Source organism: Coffea arabica, chromosome 2c (genome assembly GCF_036785885.1).
Source record: "Coffea arabica cultivar ET-39 chromosome 2c, Coffea Arabica ET-39 HiFi, whole genome shotgun sequence".
Taxonomy (NCBI): domain Eukaryota; kingdom Viridiplantae; phylum Streptophyta; class Magnoliopsida; order Gentianales; family Rubiaceae; genus Coffea; species Coffea arabica.
Window position 1 is genome coordinate 7,961,584 of NC_092312.1, and position 21,843 is coordinate 7,983,426.

Sequence of the window (21,843 nt, forward strand, 5' to 3'; positions counted from 1 at the left end):
TTCAAACACACACACACACTAATCCCTTATATAAAAAGGTTATTAACTACTTAGTTTAATTCCAATGCAATGCAAAATTTTCAAATTTGTGACTATTGGAGAAGTATTTTGACAGCACTTGCACAAAGCATCTCCATTACCAGTTCTGGACCTGAGTAGCTCCTTCACAGCAATTCCACAAGAAGTGTTTCAACTTGTGCTTTTTGCCTAGACTCCATAGCTGCTTCCATACACTGGATCCCTCATTGTTTCTGCTGGAGCTATTCTCTGTGTTGCCTCTGATTTTCCTCATTTCCTGTTGTTCTTCAGCTTGCACATAACCTGTTTTCTCTGTACAAGTTCCAGACTTTGCATGAATCCAGTGTAAGAGGAAAATGACCTCATTTCTGTGCCCAACCAATTTTTCCAGATGATGGGACCGCACTACCAACATACAAATATTAGAATCAAATCTTTGCTTCTTTCAAACGTGGCCACAAGTCTAAGTTGGGTAATGCCCACAGGAATGAGCGTTACTGTGGACAATGGAGTCTAAGGAAGGTTGGAAATTGGAATATATGTGAATGCGAGTGCAAATATTACCTTTCTTTTTTCTGTTCGGGCGAAGTGGCTTCACAATCTTGGGTTGATGTCCTGCGAACTTTCCTGGTCCTGGTGCCTCTCAAGTCTCATCTAGGCAACAACACTAAGGCATTCGTCAAAACTCAAAACAAGTTAGGTGAATATAGTATTTGGTTTAAAAAAAAATTGTGTATTCAACATTAGTTTTTTCATTGAAACTATTTTTAGATATTCTATTGATATATTTAATTATTTTTTATCTTATACATATCATATTATTAAAATATATATTCTCCATAATTGCAATCCAAACAGAATCTTGCCTCTATGTAGTACGCACATGAAAGCCTACACAAAGGTCACTCCACCACTCCTAATTGCAAAGGGTAACGCTTCCACCAAAACAGAGGACAAATCTGCAGAGGTAGCATGGCAGAAGGTGCGGTTGTTGAAGGGCTGAAGCTAGAGCAGCGCCACGGCAAGGAAAGAGTGAGAGTTGGGAGAGTGTGGAGAGATGTTGACGGCACCCATCATTTCGTCGAGTGGAACGTCAGCATCCGCCTCCTCTCCGATTGTATCCCTGCATATGTCACCGGCGATAATTCTAACATCGTCGCCACCGATACCATGAAAAACACCGTATGAAAGTCAAAAAAACTTAATTTTTTTGAGACGGTATTTCAATCATCTCTCTGTGGTATTCATGGACCATTTGAAACAGGTGTATGTTAAAGCTAAGGAATGTTCTGAACGGATCCCAGTGGAGGTTTTTGCCATTAAACTTGCCAACCACTTCTCTACTTTCTACCACCCGGTAATTTCATACTATCAAATCTATCAATTTTGATCTTTCATACAATTATGCGATTATGATATTATATGAATCTTGTTTCTTAAAGTGTTATAGTTAAAAAATTCAGTTTTGATGTTTATAGCTCTGCCCTGCACTTTTTGATGGTCACCATGCCATATGATGCATCTTTAATAAAACAGTTCATCTTTTGCTTATTTGCTATGGATCCAAAGAACTATTAAAGGTTTTGACTTTTATATGCATTTTCTGGAACGTTAAGCAATATGATCTGCTTCGGTTTCTTCCTCTCCAGAAGGGCTATAAATTTCTCAAGCAAAAAATTTTTTTTTTTGGGGAGGTGGGGTTGATGGGTGAGAACAAATTTAGTGCGTTGACCAGGCTGCTTAACTGACAGGAATTTGTGTAGTAGTTCTGACATCCATTTCTGCTTCCAATCTTCCAATGTAGGTCACCACCGCAATTGTCAATATTGCGGAAAAGCAATGGGAGCGTGTCTCTGTAGATGGTCAATCCCATAAACATGGTAAGTTTTTTGAATCAATTAAAAGAACACACGAAGCAGTTGAGGATTTTTTTTTTCCGGGTTAATTACAATTATGCTTGTTTCTGAACTTACCAATTAGCTATTCCTTTACCTGTTCTAACTTGGAAGTGCTGCAAGGCTTAATACTTATGTTTGTGTGTTCAACTTCTCCTTTGCATCATATTCTTTTGCTGGTTTCCTGCATTATATATCAAAATCTTGCTACATCAGAAGCAGATTACCCGATCTGGTGTTCCTATCTAATGCCATGCTTCAAAAATTACATGTTTTGGTACTCACTTGATGACTAATTGAATTACTTAAGACATGATGATCAAACTGCAACATCTACTAATTCTTGGCTCATTTGAGGATGGTATTCAACAGTTTTGTACTGTTGCAATAACTGCTTTATGTATTGACTATTTCTTTTTCAAGCTTTAGCCTATTGTCATATTTTTGGAGCTGAGATCTAAGTTTGGTACTATTTGCTTAATCTCAGAATCTGTGTTGGTGAGTAATAGCAAGCGTATAGTTGCTTTAATTCTTCCCACCCAAACTATGGTTATTGATATACTTATTAGCATAAATGATGTCAATCTTTGTGCACATATACACAAACAACTGTGAAAATGATGTATGAATTTCCTATCATGTGCTGTAAAATCTACTTATCCTTCCCTGGTGAGAGCTCAAGCTACAGTTTGCTTTCAAAATTTAGCTTTCATTTCATCATCATAACAAAATTGAATTTGCATTTATTGTGAATAAAAATTTTCATTGCTACTTCTTTGCCGATAGGTTTTAAGTTGGGATCTGAGGAGCATACGACAGAAGTTGTAGTAAAGAAATGCGGAGCTTTGCAGGTGGCTTCTGGTATTGGAAAACTGAAATTGCTTAAGACAACTCAAGTAAGTCATTCATGGAATCAATCTATTTGTTGCTGTATGTCTATTCTATCTGTGTTCTGTCATCTTCTAATTAGCAACATATTTGGTTTTGACAAGCATCATTATCTGAAACACCTTGAAATTGGAAGAAAGCATTTCCTTACAGATTTTTTCTTCTGGTTGTGCTTAAAGTTTTTCCTTTATTCTCCTTTTGCGAGTCAAATTGCCTTGCATGTTCAGTAGAGAATGACTAAGGTCAGTGAGGCTGATGATAGATGTTTCAAACCTGTCTTGGTCACTTCCACATGTCCCTAGTGTGCATTGTTGGACAACAAAGCATAATATTATTTTTTCAAACTTATAGGAAATAGAAATTCCTTTTCATGCTGCAAAAAAGGAATAATGCAAAGTGAACTTCTTGATTTTTTTTATTCAGAAATCTGATTTCGAATAAAAGCAGCCAGTTGTACAATAAAATGTAGCACATGCGCAACATGCTTCTCATTTGCCTTCTTAACAGTCAGGCTTTGAAGGATTTATAAGGGACAAATACACGATGCTGCCAGATACACAGGAGAGATTATTGGGAACTGAGGTCACTGCATCATGGAGGTACAACATGCCCTTTTATGTTAAAAAATGCGACACTAGGAATTATGTGAACTGTCCAATTTCTGGGTATTATGCAATCCCGAAGATTCTCATCTCTTTCTGTTTTACAGAGTTTGGTACTTAAATTCTGCCTAATAGTGGTACTTAAAGGCCCTGAATACATTGCTTTGTGCAGATATGCTTTCGATTCTCTTGAAAATATCCCTGTGCAGCCACTTTACTTTTTCAATAGCTATACTGGTGTGAAAAAGGTTTTGGTCGACACTTTCTTTGGCACTCCTAAAATGGGAGTATACAGTCCATCTGTTCAGTACACTCTATACGAGATGGCAAAGGCTGTTCTGGGAAGGTTCTCTCTCTCTCTCTCTCCCTCCCTCCCTATCTCTCTCTCTCTCTCTATGTGTGTGTGTGTGTCTGGGTGGATGGGTGGGTGTCTCCACCTTGAGACAAAATCTTCCACTCATATTTGGCATGACACTTGTTTTTACATGCTATTATTGGAGTTGAGTGACACTTGATATTCATGATCTCAGGTTTCATGATTTATCATCAGTTGACTTGAAGATGCCAAACATTCATTTCCTACCAGTTAACCTGTCGAGCAAAGATAATCCGGTCATTGTGAAAGTAAGATCACTGACTTTCTATACTGATTGGGATAACTATTGTCAGACATGCACTTGGGAGCACATAGTTTATGTGATAAAGCAAATTAACAAAATTGCAGGCTTGTGAAGAGACTGAGCAACTAGTCTTGGACAGTTGTTGTGAAAAGCAGTCATAAGTTGCATAGGAGGTCATGTTTTATGAATCTTGTACTAAAATGCATCTGTGATCTTTGGCTGAAGTCCAACTTTTAACTTCAGTGCTTCCTCTGAACTTTGTAACACTGCAGTGGCAGTGTGGATGAGACGATAGAAATGAGAAATTCTGTAGTACGCACGCTAGATTCATCTACAGATATGCTAAGCTGTAACTGCTGTCTGTAATTGACTTTTGCAGTTTGAAGATGATGTATATTTACCAACTGATGAACCACATGGAGCAATTGAAGCGAGTCTAAGCCGCATTCGTTCGAAGATGTAAATGTGTAGTGCCTGGGGAAAAGTTTTCCCTACGTTGCTGAGGACTCGTGCTTGTAGATATGGTCATTCTGACTGTTGTACATGAACTCCAACGGGATGCTTTCATTAGCCACCCAATTGTACATGACTCTAATAATCATCACCGGAATAAGCTCTCTATTAACGATTATGTAAATGTGTGTGTCAGCTTTTAGTACAAAGAACAGTATGTAACCTCAGCATCCCAACTCACAGCAGAAGTGATAATTAACTGTTTTTTCCATCACAAACTTCTTCAGCATTTTGTGCCTGAATAAAAGACACCGAAACGTGGTTTGTCAACTATTGGCTATATTCTCATGTTTCCTTCAGGTTATAATAACTTCAATGTCTTCGTTCTTTATGACCGGGCACTAAGCATTCAATCTCCTCTTAATCAGTTTTTCAACCGAGTGGAGTGAATGGTTGCTTGCTTGCTTTTTCACCAAACGTAAATGCTCCATTAACTTTTCATGTCATGGAATCAGGATAAGCAAGCCAACCAAAGGCCGGTAAAAATGTTCCACGCTTTTAGTGACTTCTTTTCGCTTTAAAAGAAAAAGAAAAAGGAAAATAAAGTTTAACTGCTTTCCTGACGACCTCGTGGGGATGCTCCATTAACTGTGTTCCTTCATTGCCAGCGAACTGATTGAGGAAGGAATTTGTTTTCTTCTGCAATAGTTTTAGCTCACTACACACTTCGTCCAACAACTCCCCGCCTAGCTAAGGCTGCAGCACTTTCGAATTCGATCAAAGGGTCTCTCTTGCCTCGCCGAAGGAAGAGCACCTGTTAAGTCGGTAAACCCCCTCTAATTATCTGTGTTTTGCTAGTTAATTCCTTAAATTGGGTTTTGTGAACTAGATTCTTCGTTTTCTTTTCAACATTTTTTGAACTTGGCTTTTATTATCCATTCTCCGGGAAATCAGATTATGAATTCAGGGGCAAACCAAGAATCCCATCAATCAAGAACTCAAGCCCCCCAAGCACACCCCTTTATCTTTAAACAGAAACTCTTTTATCTACTATCAGTCTTGGTGCTCTTTGTGGCAATTTCTTTGAGTATCCCCAAAACGAACCACTACAAATCGCACCAACTAAAATCAACCCTCACATCACACCCCAATTTCCTAAACAAACTCCTAAGATCCCTCCACCCAATTGCAAACCAAAATGCCCCAAATCCCTCGAGCATTAGTCCCACTTCCCCTTACTGTCTGCTGTGGATGGCACCTTTCCTTTCAGGAGGTGGGTACAGCTCTGAAGCTTGGTCTTACATTTTATCCTTAAATAATTACATGAAAAAGAATGAACCCCCGAGATTTAAATTTAGATTGAGCATTGAGCAGCACGGTGATTTAGAAAATTTTGAATTTTGGGAGGGTTTACCGTTCGGAATGAGGAACTTGGCTATTGAGCTTTATCAAAGTAAGTGTAGATTGAATGAGACTATTGTAATTTGTCATAGTGAGCCAGGTGCTTGGTATCCTCCACTGTTTCAGACCCTTCCATGCCCACCAACCGGTTTTGGTGATGTTAAGGTTGTGATTGGGAGGACTATGTTTGAGACTGATAGGGTGAACGCTGAGCATGTTAAGAGGTGTAATCAGATGGATTATGTCTGGGTTCCTACTGAATTTCATGTAAGGAGTTTTGTGCAGAGTGGGGTTGATCCATCGAAGGTTGTCAAGATTGTTCAGCCTGTTGATTTGGAGTTTTTTGATCCAGTAAAGCACGAGCCTTTGGAACTTGCCTCAATAAGGTCGTTGGTGTTAGGGTCAGAGACTAAGAACTTGAGTATGGGGAGAAATTTTGTGTTCTTGAGCGTTTTCAAATGGGAGTATAGAAAAGGGTGGGATGTGTTATTGAGGTCTTACTTGAAGGAATTTTCAAATGCTGATGATGTTGCTTTGTATTTGTTAACGAATCCTTACCATTCTGATAGAGATTTTGGTAATAAGATTGTTGAATATGTAGAGGACTCAGACTTGGAAAAACCTGTTAATGGTTGGGCTCCAGTTTATGTCATTGATGCACATATAGCTCAGGTTGATTTGCCAAGACTCTACAAGGCAGCTGATGCATTTGTTCTGCCATCGAGAGGAGAAGGCTGGGGTAGGCCTGTAGTGGAGGCCATGGCTATGTCATTACCGGTGATTGCTACAAACTGGTCGGGGCCAACTGAGTACTTGACAGAGGATAATAGTTACCCATTACCTGTGGAACGAATGAGTGAAGTGAAAGAAGGCCCATTTAAAGGCCATTTATGGTCTGAGCCCTCTGTCCAGCTGCTGCAAGTTCTGATGAGGCATGTAATTACCAACCCTGAAAAAGCTAAAGCCAAAGGAATGCAGGCAAGGGAAGACATGATCAGTAGATTCTCTCCTGACATTGTTGCCCGGATTGTTACTGAAAGCATACAGCAGATTGTTGATAACGTGTTCTAGAGTTTTGACAACATATTGTACAATTATTTAGTTCCCTTTGCCCAATATTATGCAGATGATTGGTTCTGTTGCTGACTGAGTACATGTTGAACATTGATGTTCTTAAGCTGCTGGAGAGTTACTCAAACATGTAGGTGAGTTTCTAGATAGACATTTAGTTTATTTTTTGTATTGCGAAATTACACCTTTAGAGGATTCAAAATCCGTCCAGTATGCAAAGAATGCTTATCAAATGATGAAACCACTTACTGCATTACAGCTAAAAGTTTAGTACTTTTGAAATTTATGAATAGCCAAAAGGAGTTCCTTCTCTTTTCTTCCTGTTAAGTTTTTTTTTGGTTTTGGGGGGGGGGGGGGGGAGGGGTGAGAGGGGGTTTCCTGGAGCATGTTTTGGTGACAATATGCAATTATTTTTATACTTTTGTATTTTGGTTTTACCTTTCACCATGTAACTATCTACTCCTTGTTCTTTTAGGTTTTTCCCTTGTTCTTCTCAAATTTTTTATTAATATTTTGCTTCAAGTGATGGCACTCTTGCTAACCCGTGATTTAAGATATCTATTGTCAGCCAGTTTGACGCTGGCTGGGGAAAAACATCAGCAGAGTCTAAAACAAAGTTGTTGTATGACTGGGGAAAGAAATATTTGTAGTGTGTCAAGAAGGTAGACAGATGAAATTAGTTTCTATCAGTAAAATAGTTGTATACCGGTAGCATAGTATGCTGGTTTAAATGTACGCTACAAGTAGCTCAGGACCAATTAAAGTTCTTGTACAATGTAATAACTCTAACCAAGATCAAAGATATGATGGTCTAAGCCTTCATTACTCCAACGAGCTTCCTCTAGCATATTCTGCATTGCATCATATGAAAATAGAGGTAGACAAACATGAGAAGCATGAATCGTTAAATCCCATGCACATTCATTTGTTCTTTTCAAGCCACTCAAGTATGCCCTTCTCTGATTCAGAAAGCTGTTCTTTCTTCTGCTTCAGAGTCCCTTCCAGCAAGCCAAAGTAATCTTTGTAGTTGCGCTTGTAGTAACTATCCAGTCTCTTAGACAAGGACATAAGAAACGTGGTATTAAGAAAATTCTACCAGAAACAAAGATAGACTAATTTTGTCAAATTGGGATATCCAATTCTGCTATTGAAGAAAATGTACCTCTTTGTCATTTTTGGTCTTGTTTTCTTCGGATTTCTTCAAATATTCTGAGGGAAAAAAATTGTAGCAAATAAGCTCTTAAAAAAGCTTCATTTAATCAAATAATGATCTACATGAGTAAATAGCTTGTTGGTATGGGAAAAATGTACCAAAAAAAATGGTCTGCAACATAGAATTATTTTTTCCCATACCAACAAAGCAGATGTATATGTATATTTTTTGCCCCATACTTTTAAGCAGGTCGGTCCTGGAATCAGTTACTTGAGCAACTGTCGCAGCAGCAGAAAAGAGCAGCTCTCTTCTTCCCTTGTCTTTTGCACTGTTTATGTTCCCTTTTCTTTCTCTGGTTTCACCTCCTTGTATATTAGATAAAGCTGAAATGCTAACTGTAGCAGATGTAGCCATGAGGAGCTTTACTATTGCTTTTAGTTGCTGATTTTACATGCTTTTTTGCTTCCTTTACGAATCAATCACAACCACAGTTGCCTGATCTTTTATAGGAGGTGATGGCAGTATGTTTTTTGGTAGTCTTATCATTCAGCCTCTCTCAAGTTGTTATCAGGACATATATGATGTGACGGAATTTGCTAACACCAGGATGTGTTTTTCCAAGGGCACCCCACCTTCAGATTTCCTTCTTTGCTTGACTAGGAGGCTCTGTGATATTTTGTGGTCCTGCATTTTATCTTCTTAAAGAATTAGTACTAAAATGAACCAAGAAAAAAGATTTTTCCCCTTTTTTGTTGATCATTGGATATTCCCTTTTTCACCACAAGTCGCAATATTGTTCTACCCGACCAAATTTTCTATTGTTGCATCAAAGGGAAAGATAATGTTAGGCTGTTTCCACCAATTAGGAAATTGACATTATTTTGATGATATGAATTCCGGCAGTCCTTGTGGAGAAGACTGCATATGTTTTTACCGAAAACGCAACCAACCCAACTAAACAAAGGGAAGCAAAAGAACGGGCAGAAAATATTGAGGCGGAAAGGAGTGATTAATAAGAAGTACATGATATCCAGAAACAAACTAGAATTTGGCAACAAAAAGATTAATCGAACATAAACATTATCGCAACTCCAAGTTCAGCAGCATGGTGCTTTATTTCTTCACTTTATTCTTTGAGCTTCTTGATGATCATCTCACCATTTGAGCTTGGAAGGAAAGTACTGCAAATAATGATACTCACACATCAGTGGAAGCACCGAATAGACTGTTGAAAGAAAACCAACCGAAAGTTAAATTCACCTTCTCAATGAGGGATTGATAATATGGCTTGACCTTCTCCACATCAATCCTGACTTTACTTTTGCTGTACAGATCGTATTTGCTGCGTATAACCAGGCAAAACAGGCCATTTAGCCATATGCACTAAAATATCGAAATGAAACAAGCAAATTCAAATATCAGACATGAAACAGAGAAAGAAGCACAAAGACATCCCTTACTTGAATATCTGGAGCCATTTCAGATTTTCAACATCCTCCTCATTCATCAGGTGCTTGTATGCACCAGCCTTGTGCAAGGCTTCATGGTTGATCGCAAACAACTAATCATTCGCATCATCATCCAATAGATGTCACAAAAAAGAAGGATACCATGCAAATTCTTACCGTAAAAGGAATGGTATCGGATGATGAACAATGCTGCAGGTGGTAAGGTAGTTTTGTTTTCTTTGGCCACCTGCGTTATTTCATATACGTTTTCTTGTTAGTGATCAAAGTCAACTTCTTGAAATATAGTTAAATCATGTGAATAATGTACCAAGTACATATAGTCATCGTGCCCCCAAGACATCAGAACACTTTCCAGCCCGCATCCTTCAGTATACACTCCATGTTTGGTGTTGTAAGCAGGGTTGTTATAGTCAGGGCTGTCCTTGAAAAACTGCATTGACCATTATTTTGGAAAAGCTTCTAGATCAGGTATGTATTAGAGGTAAAAACATTTGGCCATAAGAAGGTAGACCTCATGATGAACGATTGACTCATCAAATGCACAGCCGAGGGGAAATGTGTCACCTGCAGGACAGCATTTGCATGCATGCCTATGAGTTGAAAGTTCTTTGTTAAGATTTAATAAGAAAGCCATCTTTGTGTGGACCAAGAAAACACTCACCCACAACAGCCCACTGTGGAAGCCCTCCAAAACTAGGCAGGAGAAGCACTTTGCCGAGGTCTGAAGTTTTGGGCGAGGAGATTGAGAAAACGGTGAGAATGTTTTGGAAGAACTAATCTGAGGAGTTGAAATATTTTACTTGTTTAGGTCTTGGTAAATAAAGAAAGTAGATACCATGGATTAGGCCAGTTAGGTGCAACCAATCTTCATCTGGATAGTCTCTTCTGATAGCTTCAGCAGTTTGGAGCAAGTGCTCCATCTGTGGCTCATCCAAGTCAGGATCACTATCATCCACGACATCATTAAGCAGTTCACAGCACTCCCATATGCTCATCTCCACCCTGTCCATTTTCTTATAAGCTTCCCTCATTTTCTTCACCTGCATTAAGTATTAACAAAAGCGAAAAAGACAGCGGCTGATGAACAAGTAAGATATCACCACAGAAGCCGAAGAACTGAAGAACTGTAATTTATTATTTACAAAGTCATAGGTCTGGTTAATGTGGCTGAGTCGATATAATTCTTCAACTATTTTCTTCCTTTCGGTTTCTGCATGATAATCCCTGCAAGACAATAATTTATGTCATGAAATTGATCATTCCTGTGAGAATCAAGAATACCTCTATGGTCAAAGATCGTATTTATAGGATTAACAACAGCTACGGAAAGCAACTACCTAAATGAGTTGCCAAATGCATTGCTTCCAGGCACAACAAATCCATCATTTGCCGCACTCTTTGGAACCACGACTCCACTGTCTGAGAAGAGATCATCAGCGACGGAATCTGTCTTTTTATCCTCTACTTCAGACCCTGCTAATAGAAAGGGAAGAGTGAACGTAACCCAAAAAAACAACGAAAAAAATAGAGGAAATAGCTAAAAACACAATACCATGGTTATGTTGCTCGGCGTTGATAGTCATCTCTGCTTCAATGATAAAAAGTGCACAACAGAGAGTAAGAGAAGCACTATTGCAATGAACCTATGCGCCATTGTTGAAGCTGACTATTTATAGTGAAGAGAAAAGAAGGCCTTATCCAAGAATTTCATAAGCTTCAACTCCTGAACTAGAATTTGTAGCACACTGGATGACTCAGCTCGACGTGTATCATTAGACATTATCTACTTCATCTCTGCTTGGAAACTCCATAATTCAGAGGATTGAATCATGCCTGATTTTTGCTCCATATCAATTTTTCCAAGTGACTTGAACGAGGGTATCCCCCAGATTTTTGTTGCAAGATTTTGCACGTCATATTGCCATTTAACCTTTCCTTTAAAAGGAAGAGAGAAATTTATATACATAAAAAGAAGATCACACGCTCCATATATTCTCATTAATTTTCTTAAGGTTCATTATCCACTAATTACTTCTCTTTGTCTCTATCTAATTAATTTTTTCTCCTATGCTCACTCACTCTCCCAGTTAGGCTAGAAAGAGAGAGAGAGTACAGGAGAAAAACTTAATTATAGAGGAGAAGATGAGTAATTAGTGCTTAATGGATCTGGAAAAATCAATGAGAATATATGGAGTAAACTGATTGGGGATAATCTTGCCACGTGAATAAGAAGGGAAATAATATCAGCACTTCTCAAAAAATCTCAAACATTTCTTAATTAAACTTCATTTAATAATGCAAAGGAAGGGAAGGGGCGCCCTGAAGTGTTTTGAAGATTACTAAAATAATTTTCTCTAATAAAAATCGTTCAAAAATTATTTTATTGCTAGCTATAAATTATATCTAATTTATTATGTAAATATGCATGATCACATTTGTTGCCCTAATATTTAGACACTGTTCTGAGCAGTTGGGATCCTCTATGCCACTATTCAGTGTCAAATTCAGTGTCAATCCCACTTATCACGTGATGGTAGAAGAAATTTAAATAAACAGCACATAACAAATTAAATAAATAAAACACTTGACATATATATAGAAATGACATTGAGGATTCCGGGCGTGTTCTGAGTTAATTTCATTCTTACCCAAAAAAAATATAACACCACCAAAGGTTTCTCAGGTGAAGTGCCCATATCCAACCCCAAACTGGAAAGCGGAAACCAAATGTGTACATTCCACAGTACCATCCCTCAACCACGCGGGGAACTTGAATTGCTGTTGGATGGGAGGTCATCCCCATTATCAAGGCCTTTCGATCCTCGGCCCACGTTGCGAGGCAAAAATTTAAAATGCTAGTTGTGAAAATATCTATACACAGAGTATCAATTATGCGTTCGTATGAAAAAAAAAGAGAAAAAGAAAAAGAAAATCTGTCGTCATTTTTATTTTAATTTTTTCCATATATGATGACACTTTCCACGTGTTTACTGGTACCTTTGTATTTGTTCACTACCATCAGATTTATCCCAAGTCTTCCTACCAACTTCAATCAGGAAACCGGAAAATCTTACTACTCCATAATTAATTCCTTTGCCCCAACTAATTTGTTATTCTATATCATTTTCATTATTTATTATTAAGATGAATCCACCAATTTATTGAAGTGTAAATATTTTGTAACCCAAAAATTTGAGCGCATTATGCATTAAGTGATAAATGAATAACTTTATAACTTATTTTTTTGAAGTAAGTTTTGCATACATAATTCAGATCCATTTAATTAATTAAGATGTTTAATTTTTTATTATCAAGCACATCTGAACATACTAATATCTTAATCGATTAAGTTTAAGTATTGAATTAGATTATTAAACAACGTCTCAGATCAAACAATAAGAGTGGTGCATTTGATAAAATTGAAGTCTGAAAACTAAAGTTTGAAATTTGAAATCTGAAATTTTAATCCATTAAATTATTGAATTGTTAAGCATTAGATCTAATACATTTGAGTGCATATCACATTCAGTGATAAGTGAATAGCTTATCACTTAATTTTAGGAGCAAGTTTTGTCTAGAAAATTTAGTGCTACTTAAGTAATTTAAATGTTTAATTTTTTATTATTAAACGGTCTAATATACTAAGATTCGAATCCATTAAATTTACTTGCTGAATTGTGAGTTATCAAACAAGACGTAATTGGGACAATATGAGTAAGGCAAATAGGGAGATCCAAATTGGAACTGTTTTAGGCTATCAGAACTGTGATGGGCCTGATCTGCCTTCAGGCCCGAATTATACCCATGTCAGTCTAGAATGGAATATCCAGAAATGCAAAGAGGCCTCTCATTGATTTCAAGGGAAAATGTTAGGTCACGGCCTACTCTGGAATTAACCCAGAATGGGCCACAAGTTTGTTTAAAAATTCAGGGACTCACAAGTGTCCAGGCCCTAATAGTAATACTGTGCATTGTCAATTGAATTCTTGGCGGGAAGTTATTCCGTCGGTAGATCGGTACTCTCCCTATTTGCCTGAGAAATTCCCAGCTTCCACATTCCTTTCTTTTTTCCCCTTTTCCTTGGCAATATGCCTATTGGTTTTAGCTTTCATCTTTTCGCAAATCGGATACCCAAAAAACAGCGCAATTTATGCAGACTAAGATAAATGCTTTCTTTAAGCCCCAAAACCCATCATCATCATCCACCATAACCCCTACCCAAAATCTTCCTCCATTCAATTATGAAACTAGTAATACCAAAACAACCATTTCAAGGTCTGCTTCTACTTTTTTCTGCGTATAATTTTTGGTTCTCTCTCTCTCTCTCTCTCTCTTTGAGATACATTGTTAATTTCTGTATTTTATCAGTTATTGCTCTTCTCTTCTGTCTTATTTTGTTTGTTTGGAATTTCTTCGCCAACCCGTTTAATTTTAATTAGTTCATTGGTTTCCATAATTATGTAGAATACAATCACACAGTTTTTTAATTTATTTTTCTCTTTTGACCCTTGTAGCCCTCCTGGTTTTTGTCCATTATTTCCCCATTCAAAATTTGGTAGCTAGCATTATAAAATTGTTAGATTATTATCTCAACCCAGTGTTATTAACACCTGTATGGATTCTGCAGTGTTAAGGTGCATGTCTCCTGAAGAATCATGGTTCACATTATACAGTTTCACTGAATATACAATGTAAACTGTCAAATGTATGATTTGCATGAATTGCTGTTCCAATAGATTAAGCAATGAAATCTTTTGCTGCCTTTAAGAATCAAAATAAGCCCTTCATTTGATCAACTATATTGTTCAAATCAGTGTTGAAAATGTATCAAAATAAGCCACAATAGATACCTTCTATACAATGCCCAAATCTTTCTCCTTTGTATACATAAAAGTTTATCAACAGCACTATAATAAACTTCTTTGCTTATCAACTCCATTCCTTTTGTAGGAGGTTTTAGTTCCTCTTCTGCTTAGCATATCATCAACAAATGAGCATGGGAAAAGTGATGTTTGTTGTGTCTTTTGTAATAAGAATCATTGCAGTGTTTAACGGTTAAATAAACAGGACGTTGGCATTTTGATCTTTCAGTAACAATGAGACTGGCAGTCACAGTGTTGTAAATGCTCCCAAGACTGTAGGTGTCCAGGTGGCATCCACCACTATCTCAAGCAAAGTCCTAAATGTTAAGCACAACTTCACCTGGATTTGGGGCAGTCAGATTTTCTTCTTCATACTTGCTCTACTTGTGGTGTGAAGTATGCTTGTGGGGATGAGGCAGATGAGAAGCTTCACAAGGAATTGCATAAGGACTACCCTCATGGCATCAAATTCAAGGTTCTTTGGGAAATGCTTTTCATGATGAAGTTTAGTTCTGCCAGTTTTGTAGTAAGCTATACTGATAGCTATCTATAAAAATTTGACTCGCAGGGCTGGAAAAATGAAAGAGTTGTTAGCATGCCTTCAGGTGAGGCAGGGCCCATACTTGTGGTTTTAGAAGGGGACCCACTTGCTCATAAGAAAATGGTCCATGCTTTTGTCTTCAAATAAGTGAAATTCATGAATACATGCATCTCTTTAGAAACTGACTGTCTACCAATGTGGATCATTTCACATCAATTGATGTGTATCTAAAATATTGGCAGTCAAGCGTCATCGGTAGATGGAATAACAGCATTATGCCCTGCATTTACCACCACATTTTGTGTTTTTAGAACCTCTTATTGATTTTATAAGGCAGGTTTATGATCATCCGATAATGTTTGCATTGAGCAATCCTCTCCAAATATTACTTCGTTTAGTGAAGAATAACCAACAATTAGATTCAAGGGGTGCAAATTTGAATATTTTTTAAAAGCTTGTCTTGCACTGATCATTTGGCATACCTTGATTGTTGAGTTTCACAGTAGTACCAAGTTCATGTGTAATTTTATTTCATGGTGCACATGGTGGTGAAACTTGTGTGCTCTGGGCTTCCATGAATCACTGCATGAACTCATTTCTCAGCACAAACTACCCAACCCCGGCTGCACTCCCGGCAACAATGTCTTTATTCACTTAGTATAATGAATTTATTGTTTTTTGGTAGGTTGAAAAGGTTCTGCAAATGATGGAGGTTGAATTAGGAAGTGGAAGTCTGATCCACATGTTATGCAAGGTACCATTTTGTCTAATTATGAGAATGATGATGTTAGTGGCTCTGTTTGATTCCGCTCTTCATATTCACTCTGTTGCAGGTGTATCTGTTTATAGTCCATCAGAGAATTGCTGCTTGCCCTGTACTGGAACCAATATCAAAAGCCTACAGAGCTGTATCAAAATCAGGGACTTCAAGAAACCAGGAAAATGCGGGTTCCGAGAATAATAAACAAGACTCATATTTACTCAAAATGGGAGGAAACAATTTGCAGAGGCAAGTTGTAAAGAAGCCTCCTAAACAACTATCTTTGATCGGTCTTTGTATGTTTTAGTCAATATTTAGAGCTAGTAAAGTAACACCATATGCTGAAGCTGAGTCTCTCACATCAGACTGAATGATTCTACAAAAATTTCCTCAGAGTGATGGGAACTATTGAAGATACAAAAGGTTCATGTGATCATCTTTGATTTGCTTCTGAGGCCTTTTGACCTGCTGGCTTTCCCCGATGACAATGTGATTATGTACGTACATGCGCAAAATTTCCTCAGAGGGATTTTTGCTGGTCCAACAATACAGAGAAAAGCACTTACTTTAGCGTGACAACGTGCATTTGTAGTTCTGTTCTGCTCATGGGCTGTAGTTAAATACTGTACTATTTTTGACATCGAGCAGTTACTAGGACAAGCAATACATAAGCAAAGAGAGTTTCTTTGAGTCGAATCTTTGAAACATTGTTTTTCGAGAAATCATCTGAGATGGGTTCTACCAATTTCTAACCAATCTTTTCTTTGGCATTCTTGTCATTCCGCATAATTTGGATACTAAGGCCATTTCTGTTCTCTGTCAAACTTCCTATAGGATAACTTTCATAAAGGATTTTCTCCTGGAACCATCTCAGCTGGCATTCTCTGAACCAACCTCCACAGGCAGCGCACTCGCATCCAGATACTTTGGTACTCCCTCATTTTTACCTTACAGGGCTGATATCTGATAATGTGCTGTGCAGGAATTCTTGTAGTTTTTCAGAAGCATTCTATCTTTGATTCTCTCATTGAGACTCTGTGTGCTGCATATTCATTAAATTCATTAACACCCCTTCTGTTAATTAATGCTCCAGAAGTCCTCCTGTTTTTTTTTTTTTTTTTGGTCAAAAACACCTTTTTTACTAGTTTGGACTCGGACTCTAACCTTGTTGAATGCTTAACTACTTGAAGGAAAAGAAACAGTAGCAAGGAGGCTAGCCACGGCCCCTGGCCTGGCAGTTTGGAAATTGCGTATATTTAAAAAAAAAAAAAAAAAAAAAGAAGGATGGGGCCGATGGGTGCCATAAATAGCTAGTTATTTACCAGAATAAAGCCAATGATAAATCCACAAAAAATGAAAGCACTAAGAGGAAAATTAAGCAGAGTTTGGTATCAGGTTAGTTGAAACATCCTATGCCAATGCAAGATAAGTTTTTGAATGAGAACGAAGTATTGCCAAGAGATAGACACATCACAAACTTTCCCCCTCGTTCAACCTCTAAGCACGACACAGACACCATGCAAAATTTAGAGACAATTTGTAATGCTGTCAGGTCATCCATTACTTTTCTCAATGTGATGTATTTGATCAGTGCAGTCTAGTATCCGCAAATGCCATGCAAGCTTTGATTCCCTCTCCGAATATAAACAGGCTGCAAAACGTTGGCAGCTTCCTTCTTACAAGTAATAACAACTTTGTCGATACTGTCCTTGAACTTGTAGAATATGCATTAACACATCCAAGCAAAATGAAGTACTTTGAACCTGTGGATCCGTATGACAATACTTCGGAATTAAAACATAATCATTAGAGTCATAAATTTTAGCTTTTGACAAGATGCTGCTGCATGATTTCCACTTGAAAAAGTCCAGTAAATTTGCACGTCCACTAAAAGAATAATCTTCAGTAATTTACTGCAGATATGTTGAGAAAACAGACAAAACTTCCTCATAAACAGGTTTCTTGAAATCCACTGCCTGCAAAGAAGAGTTTCAGACAAGGTAAAAGTCTTATTTTTCTAGGAAAGACAAAAGAAAGTGCTTGGAAGCGTTTCAGTGCAGAGAGTTGAGCGGCAATTACATGATTAATTACTTGTTCTGCTGACATCCATGCCCATTCTCCAAATTCAGCCTTCTCAGTACCATCACCCAAAAGATTGATTTCATCATCATTTCCATTGAATTTGAAAAGAAACCTGAGCCAAATCCATTGAATAAATCTAAGATGCTAGCACGCTAAAGTGTCACAGTAAACCCATAATGCTGGAAAATACAGATCAAGAAAAACCTCCCTTTACCATGAAGTTACTAGCATTTAGCTATATGAAGCAGCAGCTATCTCCTCCCCACCTTGACCACCCACCGCCACTGAAACTTTAATCAACTCAGTGTACAAACCTGAAGTCCACTTAACTTCATGCATGGGCAGATTTTCTTGATTCTCTCAACTCTTTTTCTTTTTTCTGAATGTCTTTACTTCTTTATCATGACAAACAGCAAGATTTTCAAGCTTGGAAACCCTTTTGGCCCCAACAACTTTAAGAAGTTGCACACAGGTGTTCTTAATATTCATAAACCTACTCCAACCCCCACCAAGCACCCCCAAAAAGAAAGGAGGAGGAATGATAGGTAGTCTCAAACTAGGTAAAAGGTGAAGCCTTGCTACTGCAAAAAATTTATCAGTAAACAAGGAAATAGGTGAACTGACCATTTCTGAGCTTGACCTTTCCAGTCTGATCCCCATTGACGATTTAGTTTCTCCCGCACAGCTGGAGGGAAATCATAAGTCAACCAATAAGGCACCTGCATGTGGACTCGAATGCCAAATTTGACCTTGTTAATGCATATGCAGAAATTTTTATGCGACCAAAAAACAAGAAGAGAATCCGTAGAAGACCAGAAAATGCATAATGGCAGCTTCATATATGCCAAAAATGCAGATAATCATTTTTCTAACCCAAAGTGTAGAGATAGAAAAAAAAAATTAATTCAGCATTTCAAAAGGGAACTCACCTCAGCAACAACATCTGCTGTAGTAACTCCTGTTTCTTCTCTCAATTCCCTTGCAGCTGCAGTTCTTGGATCTTCACTTTCATCAATCCCTCCCTGTTAATCCAGCCATGAATCAATTATGTCCTATATTGTGCACGAGGATTTCAAGATGAGTAAAAGTCACATTACTAGACAGTCTAGTATTAAACATCAGCTCAGACACCAAGAAAAGTAACCTCAATTGAGAATTTCTTAAATTCAAAACATTAGAATGACCAGGTGAATCTCATTTTTAACTAGAAAGAAAAAGTTGATCTATTTCTTACACTCGTTCTTCTTAGAAGTGCATAAACTTATTAAATATCTATTCACTCTCTCCACTTAAGCTCTTAGATGACTTGGAAATTCATCTTGATGATAGTTTGTCACCCATTGAAAATCAGCACTCTATAAAAAAGAGCACAGGGAAAGAAGAAATATATTACTTCATACATGATTATTGAATTTCAGAAAAAGTCCTCAGATTTCAAATTTTTGATCTGAAAAACACTATGGAGCTCAATTAGTGCCACAGTTCTAGGAAACTACATCATCAAGTACCATGCTTCCCCTCAGAATGTTAGCATGTTCACTTGAGGCTCAAACGCAAAAGTAAAATCCCGGCTTCAGCCATGACTTTCTACCGTATTTAAATTCAAGGATGTTAGCTACTGTTGAAGAACTTGTAACATTTTCGGCTGCACTGCAGGTAAATTGCAGGTTCCCAAAATTCAGCTAGTAGCTTAGTTCTGTACTATTATACCTTCGCACATCATCAGAATAGAGAGACACCTGATACAGCATTAGTTACCAGTAAACAAATTACATATATATGCTCCTGCTGCTGCTTATTACCAGCTACATAAAGGACTACCATGATAATACAATCGATATATGTAATGTATCCCAATAGATCCTATAAGCCCAGATAGTGTATCATATTTCCCCAATCTTTCAGGAGCAGACCTTACCAATTCACAGCGGGAAAAAAATAATCCAAGAATAAGATGAATTTAGTAAAAGATCGACCTGAGGCATTTGCCAGGCGTCAGGTATGTCAAGTCTTGATGCTGCAAAAATCTACAAGCGACAATCCAAAAGTTCATTTCTTGACACAAACAAAACAAAAAAGATAAATAAATTTGTGTAGGATTATGGAGACATGGAAACAAAGAGAAGACCTTTTTAGAAGAGGGATTCATGAGACAAATACCAACGTTTCTTCTATAACCTTGAGGCGGGTTTTGCATGATTGATAATGATTGAGCACAAAATGAAGCTCTGAAGCGTTTATGACGATGATGAGGATCAATCGAGAGGGCAGAAGTAAATTTTTGGCAGCGATTTGGAGGACAATAAAGCGAAGAGAAATTGTTATTTCTTGGAGTGGCAGAGAGGGCTTGATGGCGGTGCCGAGGATGGCAGCATAGGATGATGTATCGGCACAAACATAAAGCCATCACACTCGCTCGCAAGCCCACTCTACTCTTGATGGGCGTCTCATCTTTTCCATCAATGGAGAATCTGATACTTTGAAATTGACCCCTCTGTTTTGTGGAAATTACAACTGTTCGATGGCACATGTTTCTCACGAGATTCCACAGCTTCAATGGAGAATCTGATACTTTGAAATTGACCCCTCTGTTTTGTGGAAATTACGGCCCTGTTTGGAACGTAGGTTTTTTAGCAAGTTTGTTTGCTACTAGTTTTTTAACAACTTTTGCTACAGGAACCCAAAAAACTCTACAAAAATTTCTTGGACTTGTCTGAAACTTTTAATTGAAACTGCGTCGTTTTGGCAAAAAACTCAAAAACTCAAAAAAAAAGTGATTGCCCGTCCTCGCGTAAGACAAACTGAAAAAGTGCTAGGTTCTTCCTCAGCTCAACGGACAGAAGGCAGGCTTCCTGTTGCTTCATCGCAGGTGAACAAGCTAGATCGTCTCGCTGGTAGGCGGATAAGTTTGAAGACAAGCTACGCACGAGGTTTTTTGGCCGGGGGAAGGGGCGGCCAGGGGGGCAGAGGGGGGAGGGGGAAGGGGCGGCGGGGGGCGGCGGGGGAGAGAGGGAAGGCAGGGGGAGGGGGAAGAGGCAGAGGGGGGCTGCGGCGGGGGAAGATGGGGGAGAGAAAGGCGGCGGGGGGAGGGGGAAGGGGGCAGGGAGGGGGACGGCGGGGGAGAGAGGGAAGGCGGGGGTAGGGCTGCAAACGAGTCGAGTCGAGTCGAGTTTTGAGCTAATCGAGTCGAGCCTCGGCTAAATTTTATCAAGCTCGAGCTCGAGCTCGAGCTCGACGAGCTGGCAATTTTCGAGCTCGAGCTCGACTCGAATCAAGTCGAGCCGAGCTCGAAAAAAATAAAAAAAAATTATTTTATTTTTAAAAAAAATAAATAAAATAGTATTTTTTTCTGAATAAATAATAAAATATTAAGGATATATCCGTAATTTCACTATGAAAATAAAAAATAAAAAAATATATATATATAATATACGTAATTTTATTATTAAATAAAATAAAAATAAAAAATATATATATATACTCAAGCTCGCGAGCCGGCTCGCGAGTTAACGAGCTTAATATTCTGAGCTCGAGTTCGAGCTCGAGTTTGACTCGAGCTGACTCGAGCTCGACTCGAGCTCGATTAATGTCGAGCTCGACTCGAGCTTGACTCGAGCCGCTCGCGAGCGGCTCGATTCGTTTGCAGCCCTAGGCGGGGGGAGGGGCAGAGGGTGGCTGCGGGGGGGAAGGCGGGGGAGAGAGAGGCAGCGGGGGGAGGGGGAAGGGGCAGAGGGGGGCTGCGGGGGGGAAGATGGGGGAGAGAGAGGCAGCGGGGGGAGGGGGAAGGCGGCAGGGAGGGGGACGGCAGGGGAGAGAGGGAAGGCGGGGGGAGGGGCAGAGGGGGGTTGCGGGGGGGAAGGCGGGGGAGAGAGAGGCTGCGGGGGGAGGGGGACGGCGGGGGAGAGAGGGAAGGCGGGGGGAGGGGGACGGGGCAGAGGGGGACGGGGGGAGGTGGAGTTGCAGCTGGGGGTGGTGGAGGTAACGGGAAGAAGAAGAAGAAGAAGAAAAAGAAAAAGAGAGGAAAGAAA

At 38.8% G+C, this 21,843-nt stretch overlaps 6 protein-coding genes across 9 annotated transcripts; 3 read left to right on the forward strand and 3 right to left on the reverse strand.

Moving 5' to 3' along the window:
- The first annotated feature begins 603 nt into the window (after positions 1-603).
- LOC113725630 (uricase-like) lies at positions 604-4,806 on the forward strand. Of its 2 annotated transcripts, none has more exons than XM_027248914.2 (9): positions 604-713; positions 877-1,200; positions 1,283-1,375; positions 1,823-1,898; positions 2,700-2,809; positions 3,309-3,400; positions 3,576-3,749; positions 3,934-4,027; positions 4,128-4,660. In XM_027248914.2, the coding sequence occupies exons 2-9, from the start codon at positions 991-993 to the stop codon at positions 4,182-4,184; spliced, it is 906 nt and encodes a 301-aa protein (XP_027104715.1). In that variant the 5' UTR covers positions 604-713; positions 877-990; the 3' UTR covers positions 4,185-4,660. The 2 variants fall into 2 exon arrangements, with proteins under 2 accessions (XP_027104715.1, XP_027104714.1); XM_027248913.2 differs by having other exon boundaries at positions 605-713; positions 4,403-4,806.
- Positions 4,807-5,081: 275 nt separating this feature from the next.
- On the forward strand, positions 5,082-7,262 carry LOC113725631 (uncharacterized). Its single transcript, XM_072074073.1, has 2 exons — positions 5,082-5,301; positions 5,431-7,262. The coding sequence occupies exon 2, from the start codon at positions 5,434-5,436 to the stop codon at positions 6,946-6,948; it is 1,515 nt and encodes a 504-aa protein (XP_071930174.1). The 5' UTR covers positions 5,082-5,301; positions 5,431-5,433; the 3' UTR covers positions 6,949-7,262.
- A 362-nt stretch (positions 7,263-7,624) lies between these two features.
- Positions 7,625-8,624, reverse strand: LOC113725632 (uncharacterized). The gene is made up of 3 exons (XM_027248916.2): positions 8,341-8,624; positions 8,111-8,157; positions 7,625-8,001 (listed from the first exon to the last, which is right to left on the reverse strand). Exons 1-3 carry the CDS (start codon positions 8,513-8,515, stop codon positions 7,870-7,872), a joined length of 354 nt encoding a protein of 117 aa, XP_027104717.1. The 5' UTR covers positions 8,516-8,624; the 3' UTR covers positions 7,625-7,869.
- A 467-nt stretch (positions 8,625-9,091) lies between these two features.
- LOC113721588 (inositol oxygenase 1-like) lies at positions 9,092-11,294 on the reverse strand. 2 transcript variants are annotated; one of them, XM_027245559.2, is made up of 11 exons: positions 11,123-11,294; positions 10,908-11,046; positions 10,713-10,794; positions 10,406-10,610; positions 10,232-10,291; positions 10,082-10,134; positions 9,878-10,000; positions 9,727-9,796; positions 9,562-9,640; positions 9,362-9,443; positions 9,092-9,282 (listed from the first exon to the last, which is right to left on the reverse strand). In XM_027245559.2, the coding sequence occupies exons 1-11, from the start codon at positions 11,151-11,153 to the stop codon at positions 9,256-9,258; spliced, it is 951 nt and encodes a 316-aa protein (XP_027101360.1). In that variant the 5' UTR covers positions 11,154-11,294; the 3' UTR covers positions 9,092-9,255. The 2 variants fall into 2 exon arrangements, with proteins under 2 accessions (XP_027101360.1, XP_027101361.1); XM_027245560.2 differs by having other exon boundaries at positions 10,908-11,043; positions 11,123-11,292.
- A 3,254-nt stretch (positions 11,295-14,548) lies between these two features.
- On the forward strand, positions 14,549-16,636 carry LOC113721614 (protein CHROMOSOME TRANSMISSION FIDELITY 7). Its single transcript, XM_027245562.2, has 4 exons — positions 14,549-14,907; positions 15,001-15,037; positions 15,659-15,727; positions 15,807-16,636. The coding sequence occupies exons 1-4, from the start codon at positions 14,831-14,833 to the stop codon at positions 16,038-16,040; spliced, it is 417 nt and encodes a 138-aa protein (XP_027101363.1). The 5' UTR covers positions 14,549-14,830; the 3' UTR covers positions 16,041-16,636.
- A 493-nt stretch (positions 16,637-17,129) lies between these two features.
- On the reverse strand, positions 17,130-20,360 carry LOC113725633 (nudix hydrolase 26, chloroplastic-like). Of its 2 annotated transcripts, XR_003457386.2 has the most exons (7): positions 19,944-20,360; positions 19,792-19,842; positions 18,745-18,837; positions 18,440-18,534; positions 18,030-18,099; positions 17,813-17,927; positions 17,130-17,709 (listed from the first exon to the last, which is right to left on the reverse strand). XR_003457386.2 is itself a non-coding variant. In XM_027248917.2 (6 exons), the coding sequence occupies exons 1-6, from the start codon at positions 20,343-20,345 to the stop codon at positions 17,644-17,646; spliced, it is 822 nt and encodes a 273-aa protein (XP_027104718.2). In that variant the 5' UTR covers positions 20,346-20,360; the 3' UTR covers positions 17,438-17,643. The 2 variants fall into 2 exon arrangements, 1 of the variants encoding a protein (XP_027104718.2); XM_027248917.2 differs by lacking the exon at positions 18,030-18,099 and having other exon boundaries at positions 17,438-17,709.
- Between the last annotated feature and the right edge of the window lie 1,483 nt (positions 20,361-21,843).

Bases quoted from the DNA above. Each gene is read 5' to 3' on its own strand.
- LOC113725630 (XM_027248913.2), top strand. From the start codon at position 991: ATGGCAGAAGGTGCGGTTGTTGAAGGGCTGAAGCTAGAGCAGCGCCAC. The intron at 1,899-2,699 runs GTAAGTTTTTTG...CTTTGCCGATAG, and splicing joins TGGTCAATCCCATAAACATG to GTTTTAAGTTGGGATCTGAG. The intron at 2,810-3,308 runs GTAAGTCATTCA...CCTTCTTAACAG, and splicing joins AATTGCTTAAGACAACTCAA to TCAGGCTTTGAAGGATTTAT.
- LOC113725631 (XM_072074073.1), top strand. From the start codon at position 5,434: ATGAATTCAGGGGCAAACCAAGAATCCCATCAATCAAGAACTCAAGCC.
- LOC113725632 (XM_027248916.2), bottom strand. From the start codon at position 8,515: ATGGCTACATCTGCTACAGTTAGCATTTCAGCTTTATCTAATATACAA. The intron at 8,158-8,340 runs GTATGGGGCAAA...TTTTTCCCTCAG, and splicing joins CAGGACCGACCTGCTTAAAA to AATATTTGAAGAAATCCGAA. The intron at 8,002-8,110 runs GTACATTTTCTT...TCCTTGTCTAAG, and splicing joins AGACCAAAAATGACAAAGAG to AGACTGGATAGTTACTACAA.
- LOC113721588 (XM_027245559.2), bottom strand. From the start codon at position 11,153: ATGACTATCAACGCCGAGCAACATAACCATG. The intron at 10,611-10,712 runs GTAAATAATAAA...TACTTAATGCAG, and splicing joins TTAACCAGACCTATGACTTT to GTGAAGAAAATGAGGGAAGC. The intron at 9,283-9,361 runs GTGAATTTAACT...CATTATTTGCAG, and splicing joins ATCAATCCCTCATTGAGAAG to TACTTTCCTTCCAAGCTCAA.
- LOC113721614 (XM_027245562.2), top strand. From the start codon at position 14,831: ATGCTTGTGGGGATGAGGCAGATGAGAAGCTTCACAAGGAATTGCATA. The intron at 14,908-15,000 runs GTTCTTTGGGAA...TTTGACTCGCAG, and splicing joins CTCATGGCATCAAATTCAAG to GGCTGGAAAAATGAAAGAGT. The intron at 15,728-15,806 runs GTACCATTTTGT...ACTCTGTTGCAG, and splicing joins TGATCCACATGTTATGCAAG to GTGTATCTGTTTATAGTCCA.
- LOC113725633 (XM_027248917.2), bottom strand. From the start codon at position 20,345: ATGTGCCATCGAACAGTTGTAATTTCCACAAAACAGAGGGGTCAATTT. The intron at 19,843-19,943 runs GTCTTCTCTTTG...TGTCGCTTGTAG, and splicing joins TGAATCCCTCTTCTAAAAAG to ATTTTTGCAGCATCAAGACT. The intron at 18,535-18,744 runs GTGAGTTCCCTT...GTCCACATGCAG, and splicing joins CAGCAGATGTTGTTGCTGAG to GTGCCTTATTGGTTGACTTA.